The 24,851-nt window shown below is 38.2% G+C and overlaps 1 protein-coding gene across 3 annotated transcripts in view; it reads left to right on the top strand.

Annotated features, from left to right (window-relative positions):
* Positions 1-769: 769 nt before the first annotated feature.
* LOC118839975 (OX-2 membrane glycoprotein-like) overlaps positions 770-24,851 on the top strand; it is a 56,918-nt gene continuing 32,836 nt past the window's right edge. For 2 of the 3 annotated variants that reach the window (XM_036747483.1, XM_036747482.1), the window contains exons 1-4: positions 770-905; positions 8,430-8,511; positions 11,335-11,661; positions 22,727-23,005. In XM_036747483.1, coding sequence (XP_036603378.1) covers positions 894-905; positions 8,430-8,511; positions 11,335-11,661; positions 22,727-23,005 — 700 coding nt within the window. In that variant the 5' untranslated portion in view covers positions 770-893. Of the gene's footprint in view, positions 906-1,266; positions 1,421-8,429; positions 8,512-11,334; positions 11,662-22,726; positions 23,006-24,851 lie in introns of those variants that run through there. The other variant, XM_036747484.1, reaches the window with a different exon arrangement.

Raw genomic sequence — 24,851 nt, 5'->3', positions numbered from 1 at the left:
GATGATTTATATGGGTTTATTTTGTTAATTATTTCAATTAGTTTTTTATTTGATTCTCTAGGATTCCCTAAGTATCATCATATCATCTGCAAAGAGTGATAATGTGTAATCATTTTTTTATTATAGTATGTTATGGAAATGCTTGTTTTATTCCATAAATTAAAAATTAAAAACTATGCCTCAGTTTACCTGCCCTCCAACAAACCTTTCAACATTTCCATTTCCATCTTTCTTTTCTTTTCTTTTCTTTTGATTGATTATTGAGAAGCAGCCCTGCAAATGCAGCTGGGAAAGAGGATAGGTGGTAACTGTTAGAATTTTATATCCTGCAACGTTGCTAAAGTTGCTAAATATTTTGACTAGTATTTTTAGTTAATTCTCCAGGGACTGTAAGTAACCCATCATATCATCTGCAAAAAGTAATAGTTTTGTTTCGTCATTGTCTTTCTTTATTCCCCCAATTTCTTTGTCTTGGCTTCTTGCTGTAGCTAGCATTTCTAGTACAATGTCTTATAATAATGGGATAACGACAGCCCTGCTGATTTGTTTCTTCCTAGGCTTTCCAGTCTTTTTTTGCGGGGGGTTAGGGGGCAGGGCAATTGGGGTTAAGTGACTTGCCCAAGGTCAGAGATCTTAAGTACATGTGTCAAGTGTCTGAGGTGCTTTTGAGTCCAGGTAACTCCTGACTCCACGCCCTGTGCTCTACTCGCAGTGCCTCCTAGCTGCCCCATGCTTTCTATTGTTCTGGTCTGGGTTAGCACCGCCCTTCGACTTTGGGATCTCGTAATTTCTGCTCCCTCTAAGTTGGAGATTACTTCCCCTGAGCTCCCTAGCCTGGAAGTCCCTGGAGCCACCAAGACCTTGGAGGGTAGGGGGGTTCCCTCCTCTAGTCGATGGAGCGGCGGGTAAGACCACTCATACACAGGGATGAAACAGAGGAGCGCGGGTGCCGGGGTGGGGACCCCGGAGAGGGGAGTGAGGGAGAGAAGGTTGTAAAGCAGATAACACACAAACTGGCTTTTCTTTTCTTCGCTGAGTGTGGCGGGGAAGGGGAGCGGGCTGAAGATCGCCCCATGGAGCAGGATAAAACGCAATGTTAGAGCTGGGGGAGAAAACTGAATTCATCCGATTTACATTTGAGAAACCTGGAAGCTAGAGAGGGGCGGGGGCCTTTCCCAGCTTCCCAAGAGCACTCTGTGGTAGAGAGCGGAGGGGCTATTCTTCTACAGAACGGAATCTCTTGATTTGGATTATTTTTTGATGAAGCCAGGATTTTAGTAAACTTATAAAATGGAAACGTATAAATAAGGAAAATATTTACACTGACTTCGTGACCACCATCCTAAGCCGTTATGATCGATAAAAATAATTGATTTGCAGACAGTAAAATAATTTAATCCAGGAGAGTAATGAAAACATGGTGAGTAGTTACTGAATAGCTCTCTCTATTTTCTCTTTTTAAAAAGTTTCATTTATTTTATTCCAAACCTAAGAAATAAAACAAGCAGTTCCATAACATAGCAGAATAGAAAAGATGATTGTACATTCAACTGCAAATTTATTGTGTACAATTTGCTGTTCCTTTTAAATATGTAATAGTTATCATATGAATTTCTTTTTCCCCCTTATCCCCTCCCCCGGAAGTTACCACTAGACATAAATGTGCCTGTGTGTGACTATATACTGTGTGAAATTATTCTATGAATTCTTTCTCTGGATGCAGAGAGCATCTTCCTTCGATGTCCTTTTTAGCTAATTTGGGTATTTATAATAGTCAAAAAAAAAAAAACCTTAGTCTCTCAAAGTTTTTCCTAAAACAATATTGTTACAGTACACAATGTTCTCTTGGTTCTGCTCATTTCAGTCTTCATTATTTCGTGCAAGTCTCTCCGTGTTTTTTCTAAGATCATAACACTCAAAGTTTCTTATATATCGCACAGTAGGATCCCATCACAGTCATATACCACAATTTGTTCAGCCAGTCTCCAACTGAGGGGCATCCTTGCAATTTCCAATTCTCTAACACCACAGAAAGCTGCTATAAATATTTTAGAACATAAAGATTCTTTCCTTTTTCCCTAATCATCTTGGGAAACAGACTTAGTAGTGGTATTGCTGGGTCAAAGGGTGCAGACAGTTTAATAACTCTTTAGGTGTAATTCCTGATTGCTCTCCAAAATGGTTGGATTGGTTGCACCGTTAATTAGTTTCCCGATTTTTCCACATCCCTTCCAACATTTGTTGCTTTCTCTTTGAATCATTCTAGCCAATCTGATAGGCATAAAGTGATATCTCAAGGTTGTTTTAATTTGTGTTTCTTTAATCAATAATGATTTAGAGCATTTCTTCATATGGCTACAATTTGTTTTGATTTCTTCATCAGAAAACTGCATATTCATATCCTTTGACCATTTATCAATTGGTTAATGACTCATTCTCATAGATTTTACAAAGTTCTTTATAATTGGAGATATGGGACGTTCATTTGAGCATCTATCTATAAAAATTCTTTCCCAATTTTCTGCTTCTCTTCTGCTCTTGACTACATTTGTTTTATTCATACAAACCATTCTTAATTTAATGGACTAATAATTATCTGTTTTGTGCATCGCACCACTACTTATTTCGTGTATTCGTAAATTATTTGCCTATCCTCTCTCTCTATTTTCATACAGTGAATGAGCAAGGCACATTTTGAAATTTTGTGTCTTACATGAAAGACAAGACAAGGAAAATATTCAATTTAACTATATCTTTATTCAATCTGCATATTCTTTTGTATATTGGTTACCTTATAATTTAATTCCTTTTGTCCCCCCTCCTATGCTTAAATATATGTATATATGTGTATAATATGTATGTGCGCTTGCATGTGTGTGTGCATGTGTGTGTATGGGGAGGGAGGCAATTCCCTTCCTACCTGTAGAAGTCAGAGTTTCTAAGAGCCTTAGTTCCTTGCCACCCCTCCACATGAGTTAAAGGGTTGGGGTGAGGCAGGAATTGGAAATGGGGGAAGGTAGTCCTATCCAAAGATAAAAGGTGCAATTTTTAAAAAGCAATAAACATGAATGTATTTATCTCTAGCATGTACTTTCTGTTAAAACCAGTTTGTCTATTTTGGAAGAACTAACATTAAGGATAGGACCAGGGTATCCTCCATACCTATATATATATTTTTTTGGATGGGGGAAGGCAGGGGAACTGGGATTAAGTGACTTGCCCAAGTTCACACAGCTAGTTTGTCAATTGTCTGATGCTAGATTTGAACTCAGGTCCTCCTGATTCCAGGGCTGGTGCTCTACGCACTGTGCCCTCCATACCTATCTTAATAGATCATTGCTTAACAGATACTTATTTTCTATTGTTCTAAAGAACAGTATTAATAATACACACAAAACCAGGTTCTGAGGAATACATATATACACACACACACACACGCATACACACACACACATACATATATACATATATATTCCAATACACAGAGATGATACAACGTTGGTCCAAAGGGTCTTTGCCTCCCAGGAATTTAGCAAACTTACAAACTGTAGATTTGAAACAAGAGTCAAGAGTTTTATTTTTCTCGTGATTATCTCACTTGTTTACATAGAGTTATTGGTGTTTTCTATGCTTTTTTTAGACTTAAAATGTAATTGAGTCAAGAGGGAGATTTTTATTTTTTTCCAGGCCCAATGCCATTTATTTTCATGTTTAAAAAGTAAATTTACTTTTTACTTTAAAAGCAAATTTCCATTTGAGAACACAAATGACTTTGAATGGGTAATTGGTAAATATTAAGAAGTTTTACTTCTTCTCCTGGGTTGGCTTCTGACTCTAGATTTTGCCACCATACTCTAGCTGCCTTCTCACCTTGAAGTTCCCTCATCCCCTTTGGCCTTGGTTTCTTTAACATGCTGGCCCCCTAATTGCATTAGAAAGTTTCTCCAAGAACCTTCATTTTGAGAAAGGGCCCAGGCCAGCCATACTTCACTCCTTTGTAGACCTTTGTTCCTTATGTCATCTTTGAGAAGATTACATTCAATTTGGAGAGCCAGGATATATATCTATATAACAAAATGCTGTGTATTGAGTGCCAAGTGAATGATATAGACAGAAAAGACTGAGGGTTCAGAAGAGAGAATCATCCACTGGAAATGGTAAGAGTAGGCTGCACCATGGAACTTGCTAGCTGGTGAGTCCACCGGGACTTCAGCTGAAACTTACAGAAAATCAGAGCAAAGTAGAGAGAAGTAGGGGGGACAGATGTAGCTGAATGGGGGCAGAGGAGAGGTGATGTCGTGCACAAATGTGCCCAACTGTGTGATTACACATGATGTATGGGAGGAAGAAATGAGACAAATATTTGATGAAATGAAGAATCTGAGCTCCAGTCCCCAGTTTTGTAAGAGATATTTTCCAGGCCTCCTCCATTTCTTGCTAGTTTTCTCCAAGATTACTTCCTATTTACATTGTAATTATCTTGAATATAAAGTCAATCCTTAACTTTCCTGGGGGTAACATTTTTAGAAAGTGGGGCAAATGTCAAAAACATGAATGTTGATACATTGAACCAATGTGAAAAAGGGATTTAGGTTCCTGTGGCCACCAAAAATTGTAATCTTTCACTAAAGACTGCTGAAAATATACTTTTCTGCATACAATCCTTTATAACAAAACATTAATTCTGATAATATGCACTTTTCTTATAACATAGTAACCATGAAATAACACATAAAATGCAGTACACAAAATAAAATTGGTGACATGCAAAATGTTTTTCCTCACTAGTAGTTTCCTAGAAGTCTGTGCCCTTTTGTGCTAACATCTCAATTAAAAAAAATACATTGATTTTGGATAGTTTTCACTTTTCATAACACATGAAATCTACAGTACTATAAATATTGTACAACAAATAAAATTCTTAAACCTAAAACATTTTTTAACCTGAATTATTCCTCTTACTGTAGTATGGGGGTGTTGTGCAATATACTATAGTGCTGTAAACCTTTGCACTTTGGCCACCTTTCAAAAACCAAGACAAAGGTTGCAGGGACTTTTGTCTCTGCTGTGGGAAGACACTGAGACTGGTGGAGGCTTGCCATCACCTCCATCACTCTGTCCTTCATGGCTGATGGACAGGGATGGAGATTATGAAGGACACACCAGCTTGAAATAATCCCTCAGCAACATCTACTTCATGTGCTTTTTGAGATTCTTAAGGATCTCCAAATCCATATCTGAATTGGGATGGTGGTATGGCAGCTTTAAAGAGTGCTCCCTAGTTTTCCCTTTTTTAAAAAAATAGGAAAAGTCTCATTTAAGATGTGTTAAGGTAACTCACTTATTTGTGGGGAGGTGAGTGTGGTTCAAGATAATGACTGCTGGAGAAGAAGGTGTCATCTTTAATTTCTGTTCTGGGATTTTTGAGCTCAGTAATTGGTTGAAGGGGATGGCAGTATGAACAGAATGTTTTCATATTTACCCAAAGTTAGCTAACAGGAGAGTTGTGGAGGAAGTATAATATGTATGATGCCAGGTACTACGAGCCCACATCAAGCCAGATGGACATTTTTTCTTTGGGATTCTCACTGGGAAAAGAGAAGACTTTCTTAGCTACTTTTATGGGTTAAAGGAAAAAACGAAACAGAAAAAGGGACTATTAATACTTATGAGAAAAGACCCGAGAGATGTGGTTGTAAATCTCCGCTGGCAGTTGTGTTTCTTAAGTTAAAATTCCAGAAAATAGCCTGGCTTATTTTCTCAAGTGAAAGATCAGAGGTCTCATAGAGGGTGTTTTTACCTTGGGATTCTACAGTGAAAATGCTAACTTAGAGTCTACAGGATGAATAACCTCCTAATACAGAAAGATCCTAACAGAGCAATGGGGATAAAAGCCTTATTAATGAAAATAACTATGTATAAATGTTTTTGCTTATTGATCTATTTACAATCTGGAGAGTAGGGAAGGACACGATATCCAGGAACAAAATCCTAAAAAGGAAAATCATAATCTTATACATTAAAGGAGGGATCATAGACTCCAGAAATCAGGCATTATGAACAGATAATGGCAGTTACAGTGTAATGGGCCCTACAACTAGATCTTAGAGATTCCTCTAAGATCCATTCCTCTCATTTCAGATGAGGAAGCTGAAGTCTACAGAGGTTAGATGAATGGGTAGTAAGTAGCAGGGATCTGAATCCATTTCTTCTAAGTCCAAATCTGGTGCTCTTTACATTACACCCTGAACATAGTGGGTGCCTAATAAATATTTGTTTAATTAAATCATTGAATTGAAGTGATAAAGTCTTGACCTAGATAGAGGCAGTAGGGATGGAAGGAAATGATAAGACGTGCTCATGGTATTCAGTCATTTTAGTGATGTCCAACTCTTCATGGAAGGTTTTCTTGGCAGAGATGCTGGGGTGTTTTGTCATTTCCTTCTCCAGATCATTTTACACATGAGGAAACTGAGGCAAACAAGATTAAATGACTTGCCCAGGCTCACACAGCTAGGAAGTATCTGAGGTCAGATTTGACCTCAAGAGCACGAGTCTTTCTGATTCCAGGCCCAGCCCTCTATCCACTGTACCACCTACCTGCCCTAGACTTGGTGACTGACTAGATGTCAAACATAGGTGGAAAAATCAAGGGTGACACTAAGTTTTAGAATCTAGGTGATTAGGAGAAGGACATAAGCATGCAATCATGGAAGGAACTGACTTTGAATGATAAAATGGTCTTAATTTTAAGCAAGTTCAAGTTGAAATGATTACTAACCATCTAAGGACAAGGGGGCCTGAATCCTGTGGGAAGCTAGCTTCACAGACCTCTCAGCTTCTTCAGCGTCACTGTAGTGTTAACAGAATAGGAAGATGTTTCTCGTCCATTAACAGGCTAATGTGACCACAGGTGTTCAGCTCTCAACTGTAATATATCCTGAGTTATGTAGAGCCCATTTGGGGAGGAACTTGCTTAAAGGGGGAAGCTTGTTTATGAGGAGGCTTGCTTACTTGAAGGCTTTCACACCTTTTGGTAATTAGGCACTTAAGTGTGAGGGTTATGATGCCTTCTGGCCCTGAGAAATGATATAGAGTCTGAGGTTAGCATTTTGCTTTGAGGCTCACTCATGGGAAGAATATTCATGTGATTTGGCCAGAGGAGACTCTGGGTAACCGTTAAGGAGCGCCCCCAGCTTTAAAACCCAGATGTTGCTACTTTCCTATCTGGTAGCTATGTATGTATTGCTTTGGTCAGACAGTTGGAAGCCCTGTCTGTTGACGTTTGTGCTAATTTCTCAGACAGCTGGAAGCCCTGTCTGTTGATGTTTGTGCTAATTTCTCAGACAGCTGGAAGCCCTGTCTGTTGATCTTCATGCTAATTTCTCAGACAGCTGGAAGCCCTGTCTGTTGATCTTTGTGCTAATTTCTCTGCTTGTATTTTCTCTACTTTTGGGGTGCTGACCTTTTCCCTGAATTAAGTGAATGATATATATGTTTAATTAAAGTAAGAGTGTTAACCCCTTTAAAAGATATTTTTTTCCTTTAAAAGCAGGTCAAAGAACCTGTGCCAGCAGGCCATCCTGGGTATGCTAGGGTGCTTGCTGTGACAGTCATTTCTGAGATAATGCCCCTAACTAGCTATGTTAGTATGTGGAGGTTACTTCACTTTTCTGGTCTTCAGTTTCATGATTTATAAAATGAGGGGCTTGGGCTAGATAACTTTCAGATCACCTTCTAGCTTTAATAGCCTATTTGGGAATGTGCCAAAGGTGAGGAAAAGGAGATCAGGAAAGCGGTCACACATTACTGATATTACAGCTTTCATGCAAGTCCTTAATCACCTTCTGTGCTTGTCTGGTCTCAAGGGTGGTTTGGGGATGGGGGTGGAGGGTTGCTACTAAATTGATTCCCAAACAGCAGCAGCCTCTCAGACTTCTGGTAAACAAGAAAAGAAATAAGATTTGAAAATAGTGTGAAATTTTCTGCGGATATAGCGTGCCATTCACAAATAGTCATTAACTATTCCCCGCTTGGTTGGCTCTTGTCCCTCACCTTTCCTTATGTTGGATCAGGCTTTTTGTTTTTGTTTTGGAGGGGGGAAGGCAGAGCAAGTGACTTGCCCAAGGTCGCACAGCTAGTAAGTGTGTCAAGTATCTGAGGCTGGATTTGAACTCAGGTCCTCCTGACTCCTGGGCCGGCCCTCTACTCACTAGGCCACCTAGCTGCCCCTGAGAAGGCTTTTTTAAAGCTACAATTAATGTGTTTTGGCCACTTGTGTGCGTTGGCCACAAAAATCAAACATTCTGTGGCAAACTAGTCAGTGCCTAATATCTGTAACATTCTCTGAAATAACTCCTGTCATAAATAGGATATTGTGATTTTGCTGAAACCCAAAGCTTCATCTGAATTTTCTTTTTTATCTCCAGGTGCATGAGAAATTCTTCTCTTATAGTTTCACGTGCAGTCTAATTTGTGGTATGACTCTTGTGATGCAGTGCTGGGCACAAGGTAAAGATGGATTATTCCCTGCTATGTTGTAGACTGTGTCTATGTGGCTCACCACTTTGAGTGTTTTTGAGAAGAATTTTTGGTTTTGGTCATCGTAGTTGTTGACAACTGAGCAATAGATTGCATTGCCAAATGGCGAATCCAGTAACATCATTAAGATGAGTGATAGACCTGGGCCACAAATGCTGTGATTTAGTTGAAAACAAATCATGTGAATAGAACCAACTCGATGACTCATTCTGCTGTTTGGTACATGGTCTGTTGGTGGTTAAATTAACGTACAGTGTAGACCTTGAATTTTCCTTGTGTGAGGGGAAAGAGAGTTCAAGGTTTTTTGGAAATGTGGAGAATTTCTACCAGATTAACAGGAAAGGGAAAGGAAATAGGATAACTTGGACTGGAAGATAAGGCAAACAAAGACAATAGCACTCTTTAAATCTTTGTCCAATTTCACTGAAGATGGAACAGGAGAAAATGGATTGAAAGTGAGCCCAGGTTATTTTAGTTGTTGGAAGCAAAGGGGATAAACCATTTAAGAGTTCCTATGGGTTCAGATTTATACTGGGAAGGAAAGGATACCAGAAAAGTATAACTCCTAGTGGGTTAGTCATTGTTCATTCTTCATTTTGTGAGGAGGACCAATGACATTAGCAGGGTGGTGTCTTGACTTGCAAGTGAATTGGATTTAAGTGAGGCAGGGCTGTGCAAAGTCACCATTCTCACTCCCTCCTCCAGGGTCATCAGAGTCCAGCGGCAAGACATAGGTCAAGATGACCAGTGATGGCCCCTAGGTCAGTCACAGGTTCAGGATGTTCCAACTGGAGGGAAACTCAGAAATCATAGAGACGAGTCCTCTCGTCTTATAGATAAAAAGGATCAGAGAAATTAGGTGACTTGTCCAAGATCATTCAGCTAGTAAGTGGTAGAGCCACGATACTTCATTACTCATAGAAATGGAACGATTTTATGTTTTCATCAGTGATATAGAGCACTAGAACTTTTAGAGTCCGTTCAATTCAATATAATTCTTCAGGGGATCATTCAGAAGGCTAGGGGGTACAGAAGAGAGAATGGAGTCAGGAAGCTGTTGTGGTCAGTCATTTCAGTCATGTCTGACTCTTTGTGACCCCATTTGGCATTTTCTTGGCAAAGATACTGGAGTGGTTTGTTATTTCCTTCTCCAGCTCGTTTTTACAGATGAGAAAACTAAGGCAAATAGGGTTAAGTTACTTACCCAGGGTCACATAGCTAGTAAGTGTATGAGACCAGATCTGAACTCAGGTCTTCCTGACTCCAGGCCTGGCATTCTATCCACTGTGCCACCTATGCCCAGAGTCAGGAAGATTTGAGTTCAGATCCAGCCTCAGACACTTAATAGCTAGATGACACTGGGCAAGTCAGTTAATCTCTGTCTGCTTCAGTTTCCTTAGTTGTAACATGAGGATCATAATAGCACCTACCTTCCATGGTTGTTGTGAAGATGTGAAATGAGATAATATTTGTAATGCCCTACTATGTGCACAGTACACAGTAGATGCTTAGTAAATGCTTATTTCCTTCCTTACTCTGAGGCAAGGGATGGGAGATCTTGAAAGGAATTTAAAGATCGGCTCATCTAAACTCTCACAGTTTTTTTAAATAATATCCCTGACTCGTGATCATCTGCCTCTTCCTTGAACACTGACATCAGAACTGCCCATTACACTTTAGGGATCCCTAATTGTTAGAAATGAGAAATTTTTGTGTTTGCATTGATCGAAAGAACTTTGATCTGCCGTGCCTAATTCTAGGGATCAGTCCTTCCTGGAGCTCCTCAAAACAAGTAAACAAACCCCTTTTCTGTGTGCCAAGCAGTCAGATATTTGAGGCTAGTTGTTATGATTCCTCTATTTACATGAATATTGGAACAGGAGCACTCTCAATGAATTTTCAAACAATCCAAATGGAACAGACATAAAACAACATTGAGATGGAAAGATGAGATGAATTGGGCTTTTTTATTCTTGGAGGAGACGGAAGGGCAACATGTGGTTTTTAAGGATCTGAGTGACAGCGGCACAAATGATGATCATGAACTATTTATCAGAGCAGTAGTATGACCTAGTGGGTGGAATGTTGGACCTCAAGTGAGGAAGACCTGGGTTCGAGTCCTCCCTCACACATTTACTAGCTTCATGATTCTAAGAAAGTTACCTCTCTGAACCTCATTTTCTTTGTCTATCAAATGGGGATAATAATATCATTTACCTCACAAAGTTATTGAAAGGATCAAATGAGATAATACGTGGAGAGTGCATTGCACTGAAGTAGAACCGTGATTATTATCTCTTCTGTGGATAAAACTTGAGAAAATGGCTTAGATTTCAGTAGCCAGAGGTTGAGATTTAGGGTCATAACTGTATAATTCTCTAATTGTCATAATACCATTTAATTGTATAATTCTAATTCTCCTAATTCTAAAATAGTAGTCTAGATGAACTGTGAACATGCACTTTGGCACCTAAGATTCTTTTAGCCCAAGGTTTCCATCCTGTTTTATTTGCTGTTTCATTTAGTGCCATAATACTATTTGCTACCAGAATTATAGATTCACAATTAGGGGTATAGGAAATGGAAGAGGCTAGACTTTTTTTCTCTTTCTCATTTTCTTTCAGTTAAGAAAACTCTATTAATTGGAAGCATTTTTGGGGTATTAAAGGGCTATAGGAATAGAAGATCTTCTCCAGGCATGCATTTATAGAGAAGGATTCACAGAAGTAACTGTGAATCAAGGTAATATTGGTCTCATACCAAAAAGAAAAACAAACTCTTCTGATTACACAGGAAAAGTGGTCACTGAGAACGAGACAGTGGTGCTGGAGAGACCTGCATCCTTAAAATGTTCTCTGCAGACTGTTCAAGAGATCCTGATAGTCACATGGCAGAAACTGACTAAAGGAAGACCAGAAAACATGGCAACTTTCAGCAAACAACATGGAGTAGTTATCCAATCAGCTTATAAGGATAAAATAGAAATGACCCAACCAGGGCTCAGTGAATCGACCATCACCTTCTTGAAAACTGCGGAGGAGGATGAGGGATGCTATTTATGCATCTTTAATATCTTTGGTGTTGGAACAGCCTCAGGAAAAACCTGCCTCAAACTTTATGGTGAGATTTTGTGCATATTCATGCATGCCTTCAGTGATCTGGGAGAATTCTTTTCTTTTTTGCTGGTTTATTGTTGTTATTTTGTTTTTTAAATAAATATTTCTTTTTGTGTTGTTTTTACATGTTATTTTAAAATTTCTCCTGGCATATTTTCCTGTCTTATCCCTCAGAGACTCCTTTGTTATAACAAAGAATATTTTTTAAAAAAGAAAAAGGGGAAGAAGGGGAGAAATAAGCAAAACTGACCAATGCATTGAAAAAGTGGTAGTGGGGGGGGGGGATCCAGTTTTTCACACTATCACACTATCACCACTGCAAAAGAATGAGTTGAGAGCATCTTCTCATATCTCTTCCTTGGGATCACATTTGTTGTTTTGTAATTCAGCAGCATTCACTTTTTGTTCTTTTGTGGTTGTTCCTTCCATTCATGTTATCATAGTCACCATGTATATTGTTTTCGTGGTTATGCTAACTTTACTGTGCATCAGTTCATATAAGTCTTTCCATGTTTTACTTTATTCATTGTGTTTATCATTTCTTACAGCATAGTAACATTCCATTGCATTTTGGTGTCAAAATTTGTTCAGTCATTCCCTAATTGATGGGCATCTACCTTGTTTCCAATTCTTTGAGATTATAGAAAGTATTGCTATGAATATTATGGTATATATGTATAGGGACTTTTCTCTTATCTGTGACATCTTTGGGGTATATGTCCAGTTGTGGAATCTCAAGGTGAAAGAGCATGGACAATTTAGTCACTTCATTTGCATACTTTTTAACTGCATTCTAAAATGGTTGTACTGATTCACAGCTCCACCAATAGGATAGAAGTATGCCCATAACCCCTTCAGCATTGAGTATTTCTGTCTTTCATTATCTTTGCCAATTGACTGGGTGCGAGATGAAACCTCAGGGTTATTTTGATTTGCATTTATTATTAGTGATTTGGAGCATTTTTTTCATGTGGTTGCACCACCTAGCTGCACTATTATAAATATATATGTATATAAATATTTGTACACATATACACACATACATATATGTGTGTATGTTGTATTGTGTGTGCATGGTCAAATGTCATATATCCATATCTTTATACATGTATATATTCACATATATACATATATTTATGCATATTTATATATTTGTGCAGAAGATTTTCAATTTCTTCTAGTCAAAATGATCTATTTTATCTCTTTGTCCCTCAAGCTCTACTTTTAAGATTGCATCTCCTATCCATAGCTATGCAAGCTTTATAATTTGCTTCTCTTTCTTTTTTATATTATGATTATTTATTATTAAGGTCATGTATCCATTTTCAACTTGTTGTGGATTATGGTATGAAGTTTTGGTCAAAGCCATTCTCTCCTAAGCAATTTTGGAGGTGGGGATTTATCAAACACCAGGTTGTTGAGTTCCACTGTTTCTGGTTCTCCTTTGTCTAGTCTATTATATTGATCAACTTACTCTTTTATTTAAACCAATAATAAAAGGTTTTATGGCTGCTGCTTTTGATGTACTTTGAGGTCTGGAATACTCTTCCCCCATTCTTACCTTTTTGTTCTTCTTCTTAATATTTTAGATATTACTCCAAATGAATGTCGTTACCATTTTATCAAATTCTTTAAAATATCCATTTGGTAGTTTAATTGATATCACATTAAAACTGCAATTAAACTTTGGTAGTATTGTCAGTTTTATTATGTTAGCATATCATAGTCATGATCACTGAATACTTATCCAGTTATTTAAGTTGGCCTTTCTTTTTTCATTAAGGAAAACCTTATAACTGAATCAGTGCAATATTTTATACATTTTTGTAGATTGATCCCCAAACATCTTAGGCATGTTGTTATTATTTCAAATGAGATATCTCATTATGTTATTATTGTCTCTTGAATTTTGTCATTATTATATGGAAATGATGTTGATTTTTGAGGACTTATTTTGAAGCCTACAAATTTGCTAAAGCTAGCAAATAGGGATAGTTTTGTCCCTTCTTTGAATATCTGTTATATTTTCTTTTTCCATATCTTACTGCTTTTGCTAGCATTTCTAGAATCATCTAAAATAATAGCAGGTTGAGTGGGAATCCTTGCTTTCTTGCTGTATGGTGTATTCAGTGTATATCTTCTAGTGTATACCCCTTGTATATTATGCTTCCTTTTGGTTTTAGATGGATCCTTGCCATGATCCTAAAAAGGTCCCTCTATGTCTATACATTGTACGGATTTTGGTATAAATAAATCTTACATTTTGTCAAAGTCTTTTTCATAATCACATGGGTTTGGATGTTTTGGGTTTTAACATGACTAATTATGATGATTATTTGCCTAATGTTGAATCAAACTTGAATCCCTGATATAAATTCATCTTGGCCACAAAGCATGGTTTCCTACATGAATTGCAATAGTCTTTTTGATGGGATTTTATTTAAATTTTCATTTGCTATTCCTCAGTGATAGTAGTCTATAGTTCTTTGCTTTATCTTTCATTAATTTAGGTATGAGGACTATATTTACATCATAAAAGGAGTCTGAGTGTTTTCAATTTTTGAAAATAATTTTGTAATATTGATATTACTCCTTCTTCAAAGGTTTGATAGAACTTTTCTGTAAATCTGTGAAAATCAGGAAGGTTTTTCTTTCTTCCTTTACATCTAATTCACTTTTCTGAGACTGAGTTATCTAAAAACTCTATTTTATCTTCTGTTAATTTGAGTATTTTGTATGTTTGAAGGTATTAATCTTTTTCTTTTGTCTTCTCATTTTGTTAGCTTATATATGTGCATTCTAGGTTCTCAAGATTAGTTTTATATCTTCTAATTATGATTTCACTTTGTTCCTTTGTTATTTTGTTGATTCAGTTTTCTGCCCTCCTCTTTTAAAAATCAGATTTACTAAAGATTTATCAATTTTGTTAGATTTTATAAAAATGGCTTTTTGTTTTGTTTGTTCTTTCTCTATTTTTTTATGTTTCCAACTTACCTATTTTTCCTTTAATTTTTCATATCTCCCCTTTTGTACTTATATTGGGATATTTGTTGTATTTTTCATTTCTAAAGTGAATATTCATATCATTAATTCTCTTTTTTTTCAATTTTGATAAGGTATAATTTTAGGGATCTAATTACCCTCTACTCCCAGACTGTTCTAGCTGCATCCTAGAGATTTTATGTGTTGTTTCATCATTATAATTTTCTTTCACATGACTCTTGTCTTTATTAAGACATAGGATTTTGCTTGTATAGAGATCAGGTGCATTTTTAAAAAGGATTATTGCTTTTTTGTTTCTCTTCAAGATTGTTCTTCACTTCCATATACACTTTTGTGATGTAAATATTGTCTTCATACCTACACTAATGAAAGATAAAGCAAAGAACTATAGACTACTGTCATTTAGGAATACCAAATTAAAATTTTACATAAAATCCTATAAAAAATCCATTGCTTTCTTTGGAAAGTCTCATTCCTGTGGGTTCAAGGTGGGTTTTTATTGTCTTTTTTCTGTATGATGCATAAAATCTGCATCCACATTTCTTATTTCTCTCTTGAACCATTTGATACAAAACTGCTATGGTCCTGTGCTTTTTTGGGAAGTCATAGGTTCCTATTTCTCATCAGATATTGATTCCTTTCATGTGTCTTGAAATATTTATTCAGAGGTGTTTGGATTCACATAAGTATACTAGAGGTCATTTTTGCTTCTGTTTTAATATCTTCTCTGATGAATTATCTCCTTGTGCTCAAAGTTTTGAACTGAGTTTCCTTCCTCCTGAGATCTTCAGTGATTTGTCTTCTTTCTCCCTTGTATTTCCGTATTTCTTACTTTCTGACTTTTTCTTCTTTGATGGTTGGTACCCTGAAGGCTGAACCTCAAAGTTATCTCTCTCCTGAACTACAGGCTTATATCATCAAATGCTTTTTATACATCTTGAACTCAGTGTCTTGTAGATATCTCAAACTTGACATGTCCAAAACAGAATTCATTCTATTTGCCTTCCTCTCTTCTATACTTCATTATTACTACATATAGCATGGGACCACAGCAGTATTGTACCAAATGGCTCAAGAGAGAAATAAGAAATGTGGACACAGATTTTATGGATTATACAAAAAAGAAGACAATAATATGGCTTGATCATTTTCCATTCACCCATGTTCATTACCTCATTGGCATCCATGACTTCTCACTCTCACTCATCCCACATATCCAGTCATTTGCCAAATCTTGCCATTTCTACCTTCACAACTGCTCTCATCCCTTCACCTTCTCTCTACTCACACAGCTACCACCCTGGTTCAGACCCTCATCACTTCTTCCTGGATTATTGTAAATGCATTTTAGTTGATCTCCCTTCCTTAAGTCTCTCTCCAATCCAAACCATCTTCTGCTAAACTGCCACAGTGATTTTCCTGAGTTCTAACCATAGCTCTCCTCAGCCCCCTCCCCTAACCCACCCAGCTCAAACACACTCAGTAAACTTCAGTAGCTCCCTATTCCCCTAAGGATTAAATATAAACTCCTTTGTTTGAGATATAAAGCTCTTTATAATCCAGCCCTTTTCTATCTGTATAGTGTTTCCACTGTACAATTAAGCTACAGCAGTCCACTTGCTGTTACGTACTCCCAGCACTCCATCTCCCCTCTCTGGGCCTCTTCACTTGGGCCTTTTAGCTTCCCTGGCTTTTTTTAAGTCTCAGCTCAAATTCCACTTCTTCAGGAATACTTTCCAAGTCCTTCTAGCTGCTAGTGCATTTTCATCAAAGGTTATGTTCCATATACTCTCTGTATTTCTTATATTATTTAATGATTTACATCCTGCCTCCCTCATTGGAATTTGAGCCTCTTGATGATGGGACTTTTTAAAAACCTTTCTTCATATTCCTAGTACTTAACACAGCACCTGGCACATAGTAAGTGCTTACTAGATGGGTTTTGATTGATAGAACCACTATGGTTTAGATTCTCCCCTCACCCCAGAAGATAAGTGTACTTTCAGGACTGTTGAAAAATCAATCCTTTCCAATTAGACATACATAATCTGAGTCATTCACTAGCTTTGTTCCCTAAGTAGAACACTGTGCAGAAGCTAATGGGAATCACTTTTCTCTGAAGAACATGGTGCATTAGGAAATCCTTTTCTTTTGCTGAAAGGTGTATTCCTAGACCTCTCAAACTGGGAATTCTCAAATAAGACCCTACCCCTGAGGCAATGCTGAAAGCTAGTATTGTCCAGAACATCCCTTCTCCGGCCAGAATGTTACATTCTGTGATTATACTGCCACAGAAATTCAAAATTCTCATTCTTACATATGAGAATTTAGGCTACAATAACACAGCCCAGGAACTATGCCTCAAGCTTCTTGCAAGTATATGTTAAATTGTGCTATGTGTTTTTTTTTTTTTTTGCCGCAATTCACTATTAGAGAGACAGTGTGGAACACTGGACTTGGAGCCAGAAGGATTCTGATTTCAGATCCTACTTCAGGTATTAACTAGTTATGTGAGTCTGAGCAAATTATTTCACTTCTCTGATCCTCAGTTTCCTCATCTGTAAAACTATTGTGTTGGACTCAGTGGCCTCTGACATCTCTTCTACCTCCAAAATTCAGAGGTTCCCAAGCTTACTTGGCCTACAACCCCTTTAAAAAATTACTCAGTGCCTCCCACACCGAAATCTACTTTCTCTAACTGTTTAACAGTTTTTTTAAAAAAAATTTACATCATTTTGAAAAAATTCCATCCCTCTGAATCTTTCCAGCCTCCCCATCCAAATGGGACAGTATTGCCCACTTTGAGAACCTATGCCTAAATCTATGATCCTGTTAAGTTCTCTTCAGTTTGTGTGGGACTGGGCACTGAAAATGAGCAGGAAATCTCTCTTCCCATAATGCAGGTCCCTTATTCTAAATATTGTTCTATTTTTTCAGAGTCCAAGAAAGAATGGAAGATTCCAGTTTGGTCTCTACAGTCACTTTTATAACTCATGACATGAGTCTCAATCAGCTAGTTGACTTGAGTTTTACATGTCTTATTAGCAAGGCACCATTGGGCATACCCAGTGGTCCCATAGGAAATTCCTCTTCAGTTGCCTACAAACACCTTTGCTTTGTGATGTCATCAGGTTGATTGGGGGAACTCACCATATAGATGATCAGGGCTTTCCTTCAATCACTCCCCTCTATAGTAGGATATCTCTATCCCCCAACCCCCACCTTCCATCTTAGGAATCGATAGCCTGACCTGTTCTCAAGTTCATAAACATGTGAAAATTCAGTTATAACAGACCCAATTAAATAAAAGGCCTTTCATGACATAGCTAAGTGACACAGTGGGTAGTATAAGACCCAAGTTTGAATTGTGACACAGTTGCTTACTAGTTCTGTGGTCTAGAGCAAGTCATTTGTTCTCTCTCTCTGTCCCTCTCTGTCCCTCCCTGTCTCTCCCTCTCTCTGTCTCTCTCTGTCTCTCTCTCTCTCTCTCTCTCTGTCTCAGTCTCTGTCTCTGTCTCTTTGTCTCTCTCTCTCTCTCTCTCTCTCTCTCTCTCTCTCTCTCTCTCTCTCCTTTAGTTGCCTCATCTGTAAAATGGGGATAATTATGGTACTTTTATTTGTTTAGCCAAAATGAACTATAGTTTCATAAAAAGGATTGGAATAATTTCTTTGGGAACTTTTGAAAAGAAAACTTAGAGGATTTGGGAGGATGGGGTGAATATGATAGGAGAACAAGAGCCTATATCTTCTAGTAGTGCTGTGAGCTATCTTCCTTTCCTTAATATAATAAAGCACCTTCTTCAACAGATGGATGGTCAAAGTATGTGAACAAATAGTTTTCAAAAAAAAAGAACTGCAAATTATTTACAAGCACATAAAATTGCTCAAAATCACTAATAATTAGAGAAATGAATATCAAAACAACCCTGTGGTTTCATGTCACAGGCTGCAAATTACAAAAAGTAACAACAATCATTTTTGGAGGACTTGTGAAAAGATAGGTACACTAATGTATTGTTGGTATGTCTGCAAAATGGTACAACTATTTTGGAAAGCAATTTGGAATTATGCAAATAAAATGACTAAAATATCCCTTCCCTTTGAATCAGAGACGTCATTACTGGCATTATGCCCCAAGGGAGCCACTGATAATAATAAAAAAAAGTTTCCATGTACTGCAAAATATTTGTAGCAGTGCTGTTCGTGATAGCTGAGAATTGGAAACAAAGTAGATGCCCATCAATTGGCAGTTGGGAATGGCTGAACAGATTGTGGTACATGGATACAAAGGAATATTACCATACTGTAAGAAACAATGGGTGTGATGAATATATGGAAACGTGGAAAGATTCATGTGCAATGATGCAGTGTGAAGTCAGCAGAACCAAGAATACCATATGCAGAACTAGAACAATGCAGATGGAAAGAACAGTAACACACAGAAACCTCAAAACTAAATGTGACAAAATCATAAAGATCAAGGATGACTTAAGTGAAGAGATTTGAGAAGACAGCCCCAATCTCCCCCTTCGTGGAGGTGATAGGTCCACAAGTGTTACACATGGCAGTTTTTGGACTTTTTCAATGTCCTGTTAGTTGTGCTTACTTCTTTTTCCTCTCTAAAAATACTATTTGTCATATGGTGTGGCTTTGTGGGAAGGGGGAAGGTATGGTATGGTAATATAAAAAACAGAAAGTATCAAAAAAAAACTTATTTTAAAAGGCACTTTGTTTCAAATCCCTCATTTATCCATTTCTGGGACGTAGGGTAATTTCCACACACACTGGGATTTTCTAGTTCTGTTTCATGCCTCAAATATCTATTTAGTCTAAGTCAGAAAAAAAAATTATCCCTTCAGTTCAGAGCATAATCCTTGCTTTAGGTCAGCAGTGGCTGCTAAGCAGTGAGAAGCCTAGGTTTAGCTATTAGCTCTGATGCAGCTCTAGGTGCTTCTGAAGAAGCAACAGATGGTCTGATCTGTTGCTAAGCCCCTTGGGGCTCTTATCTGCAGAGATGATAGTCTCTAGGAAACTCATGAGATACAAGGAGAGCAATCATTCAAGGTTTGAATAACATTTCTGTCCCAGTTGTCCTTGCCGGTTAAAACTGCAGAATGTCACTTAGCCATCGAATGCCAAACCAGTCATTAATCTCTAGGTCAGCCAACTGAACCCATTCACCAGCTTAGTATGACCTGATGTTGGAGGAAGGTACCATCAAAGAGTTTGTTTGAGTCCACTATTATCTTTCTCTTTTTTTTGGTTTGTTTGTTTTCCTTTTTGGAGTGGGGAAGGCAGTGCAATTAGGGTTAAGTGTCTTGCCCAAGGTCACACAGCTAGTAAGTATATCAAGTTTCTGAGGCTGGATTTGAACTCAGGTCTTTCTGACTCCAGGACCAGTGCTCTACTCACTGCACCACCTAGCTGCATCAACACTATCATCTTTCTGTGCCATTGGTTCCTGTTCTTTTCCTTTCCTTTCTTGTGCCCCATCTCTCAGTTATAGAGCTACTTTGTCAAAACGTGGCTTGCTTGGATTTGACCCTTCTATTCCATTTGTCCTGCCACCAACACTACCTAGAAGGCTAAATGGCATGGTGCCCATCAAGGCTGGACTTAGAGCCAGGCGGAATGGAGTTAAAATCCTGCTTCAGACCCTTACTACCTTTGTGACCCTGGGCAAGGCTCTTAGTTAACTCCATGATTCAATTTGATCACCCACCAAACGAAAATAATAACAGTGACAACATTTATGTAGTGCCTACTGTATGCTCCCTCTGCTAAGCGATTTGTGATTATTGTCTCACTTTATCGTCACCACATCCTGTAAGATGGGTGCTGTTGTTATTCCCGCCTCATAAATGAGGAAATTTAGACAGATTGAGGTTAAGTGACTCGATCAGAATCACACAGTTAATGAGAGTCTGTGAGGACAGACCTGAGCTTGGGTCTTCTGGGTTATACCATCTATCTCATAAGGCTGTGGTTCTATGTAAAGTACTCTGACAACTTTAAAGCTCTATATAAATATTAATTACTGTTATTATAATCTTAAAGCAGATCCTCATCACTTCATACCTGGATCACCATAATGGAATGCCCCCTGTCATCCCTATCTCCAGGCTGTCACTGCATTGTGGATTCATTCTTGATTTTCTAGTTTTGTCTCAGTAAAGGGCAGAATTCACTGATGGGTCTTTGACCTGGCTACAGTCAATAACTTTGGGCCCAGGGTCCCCAGAACTCAGCAAAGCAGGATAAAATGAGGGCAAAGCGCTTATACTCTAGGATGAGTATATATAAGTATATATACATGTATATATATATATATATGCATATATACATGTATGTATGAATATGCATGTAATGCATGTGTGTATCATTCCATCTCCTTGTCCTCCATACTTGAGATACTTTCCTTCTTGCTTATTTGTGGTGTCACTTTTGCTATTTCATCTACTGGGCACTGCCCATCTACCTGCCTAAATCTTTCACTGGCTTCTCTCTCCCTGCATTAGCTGACATTGCCAGACCTCACCCATTACTTAGCTTAGCCAGACCCCTTTTGCTAAGCTAGATTCTCAATCCAGGTCCCTGTTGACGAGCTCTCTCTCGTTGGCATTCAGTTCCAGGTGATGACTCCCTGCAGGGCATCTAGCTTTTGGCTTCTTGACAGATCTCCATAAAATACCACTTTCAACATCCATTCCCCAGGATTGCGCAGTGGCTTCCTAATTAATCAAACCTCAATTTCTAAATGATTTTCAAGTTCTCTGTATTCTAGTCTTGTCCTACCCACTGAATGTAATTTCCCACTGTCATCCAACATACACCTTCTGTTCTAATTATTCCTAAATTCATCATTATGTGCCTCCCAAACACAAATTCGTCATAACACCATGTTCATTCCTGCCTTTTGAACCCCTTCTCTGGAATACTTTATATACCTTATTTCTTAATTTCTACCCACCTAGATCCTAGCTGTATTTCAGGGCTGTTGCAATACTCAAGATCAATATAAAATCTTCAGTTTGGCATTTAGAACACTTTGCAACCTGGCCCCTTCTTATGCTTTACTCCTATCCATGATCTTCTCACACTGGTTTTTGTTATCATTTCTTATACATGACACGGCATCTCCTTGTCTTCCATGCTAAGTATGCTTTCCTCTTTGCCTCAATCTCTTACTTTTCCCTGGTTTCTTTCAAGATTCAGCTTAAATCTTACTTTTTGTAAGAGGCCTCTGCTGGTCTCAGTATAGCCTACAGTATTTCCTTCCTAGTGTCTTCTTATCCAGAGTGGTCTTCCCACTGCTCTGTACATATCTTATATGTCCCTAGTTACCTAGATATTGTCTCCCCATTAGACTGTAAACTCTTCGAAGACAGGGATTGTCTTTACCTTTTTTTATCCCCAGCACTTAGCATAGTGCCTGGCACATGGTAAATACTTAATAAATGATTTTTAGACTGAATGATACCTCACAAATCTTACAAAGTGCAATATAAATGTTAGCCCTAGTCCTATGAGAGTCCCATCTCCACCATGAGATGTGCATCATCTCCTCTAGCCCACAAAAATCTATGTTGTCTCCAAATCCCATTGTCTAACCACTCTAACCCTGTCATTATTCTCTAATTATAATAATTAGAGAATAAAGCTCAATTCCTTAATGTAGCAGCATGGTGTAGTGGAAGGAATGCTAAATTAGGAAGCAAAGAATATGAGTTCAAGTACATTGGACACTGACTCATTTGGAAAATTAATAAATAATGGAATTAATAAATAAAAATAATGGAAAATCAGAACCTGTCTAAAGTCTCTTCCAGCTATAAGCTAGTAATAGCATCTGCTTCACAAGATTGTGATGATAAAATTAAATAGCAAACAAAAAGCATTTTTTATAATTTGAAACAACATATAAATGCAAGCTATCCTTATTATTTTCCTATGGATCAACATGTTTCAGGAACCATTTCTTATACTTTTTTTTAATCCCTTACAGTGCTGGGCACATAGATGCTGAATCCATTTTGATGAAAGAGCATTATTGGTTTTTGTCTCAGTACAGCCTACAGTTTTCCTGGACTACCAGTTCTCTGAAGGCTACCTGAATGTCACCTGCTCTGCCACTGCGCGGCCCCCTCCTGTGATCTCCTGGAAGGTCAGGCCAGAAGTGCCAAGTAGCACTGAGACCATCATTCATCCAAATGGTACCACATCGGTCACTAGCATCCTCCACATCAAAGACTCTGAGAACCATGTGGGGAAAAAGATATTCTGTAATGTGGAGCACCTGGAGAGTAGGATGGAATACAGCATGGTTCCTACCAAAGATGGCGCAGGTAAATATGCCCTCTCTGATGCTTGTGTGACACATCAGTGTCATTCTTTGTTTCTGTATCCCTCACAGAAAAATAGAAAATGGACCCCTCAGGAAAACAAAGAGGTAATAAGATGAGAGAGCATGGGAGGATACTTTGTAGATACTTTAGTCATATGTAAGCATTGTGCCAGATGCTACCAACAGCCTACTGGTGGTGTTGTTCAGTCATGTCTGATTCTTCGTGACCCCATTTGGGGTTTTCTTGGCACAGATACTGGAATGGTTTGCCATTTCCTTCTCCTGCTCATTTTAAAGATGAGGAAACTGAGGCAAACAGGGTGAAGTAACTTGTACAAGGTCACAAACCTAGTAAGTGTGTGAGGCTGGATTTGAACTCAGATCTTCCTGGCTCCAGGCCCAGAACTCTGTCCATTGAACCATCTAGCTGCCTATTGGTACCAAAAAAAAAAGGTTCATATTACTTTCTGTAACAGTCTCTCAAGGGGAGCTATGATGGACATTTACAAGTATATATAAATTATATGCAAAATAAATGCAAAGTAATTTGAAGAGGGAGGCACTAGCAGCAAGTGGATCATGAAAACACACAGACAATGGTACCTTGGCTGGGCTTTAAAGGAAATTTGGGATTCTAAGAGGGAAGGAAGTTATTTCTCTGACCCAGCATCCCAATGGCAGCCTCCCCACATATATCCCTGGTTCTTCTGAGCTGATGGTAGAAGTGTGCAAGGGGAGGACCTTTGTTTTGACCTGTTTTTCTCCATTTTGCGTCCCATGAGTGGTGAGGCCAAACAGACCATGTAGCTGGGCCCCAGAACTAATAACATAACCTGGAAGGAGATGTAGGCCTCTCTCCATAGAAAAATAGCATAAGGTGTTGACTCCAGGTCCTCTTCCAAAACCAAACACTGCCTAGGACCTCTCCAAGGGACAGAGGAAAGTCAACCAAAAGTCAGGTTTCGGAGGGGCCCCTTTAGACATTCAGGCTATCTCCCTCACAGGGTCTACAAAGCCTTCTCCTCTTTCTTGGTCCCTGGTAAGTCTCTAGAGCTAAAACACAGGATTTCTACCATTTAGAACTAACCTCCAGAGATCCTCTGCTCATTGTGTATCTTTATGTGAATACAGAGCTTCCTGTTTTGTTTCAAACTATAAACTTTGGAATGAGATTCTCATGGAGCCTCCATTCATAGGCATGCATAGGACTAGAAAGGATTGTCCCTCCACCTCCTTTCTACAGCTAAGGAAACAGTCTGAGATGAGTGATTTGTCCAAAGTCACATAACTAGCAAGTGATGGAGAAGTGGTATGAACCGTTTCTGGTTTTCCTGGTGAGGCATGGTATGAACCATTTCTGGTTTTCCTGGTGAGGCACAGCATGAACCATTTCTGGTTTTCATGCTGAGTGACCTTGACATCTTGGAATATCACTCAGGGAATCCTGGAGCTTCACTTAGTTGGAAATAGATAAGTATAAAAATTTTGCCATGTTTCATTCAGGTACAAAGCAGAATGTTAGAGCTGGGCAGTGAACAGTGATCACTTTAGTTACTCCAGTCAAATAGCTTTAGAGTAAGATCATGGAGAAATATCTTTGCATACCAGGGTCCTAGAATTGTATCTTGTTTTCAAGAAATTTAAAATTTGAAATAGAAATAGATTTTTAATATATGTGTATATGTATGTGTGTATGCACGTATATGTGTATATGTATATATGAAAACAATTTTTGAGTTAGAGGACAGAACATATGGTGAGTAAAATTAAAAACCATTTACGTGTAGTGTACCTTTCTCCATGTTTTGTTTGAATATCCGACTTACATTTATTTTATTCTCCCTACT

This window comes from Trichosurus vulpecula, chromosome 2, assembly GCF_011100635.1.
Source record: "Trichosurus vulpecula isolate mTriVul1 chromosome 2, mTriVul1.pri, whole genome shotgun sequence".
NCBI lineage: Eukaryota > Metazoa > Chordata > Mammalia > Diprotodontia > Phalangeridae > Trichosurus > Trichosurus vulpecula.
Note: the sequence above shows the minus strand (reverse complement) of the source record. Positions and strands in the feature narration are given on the sequence as shown.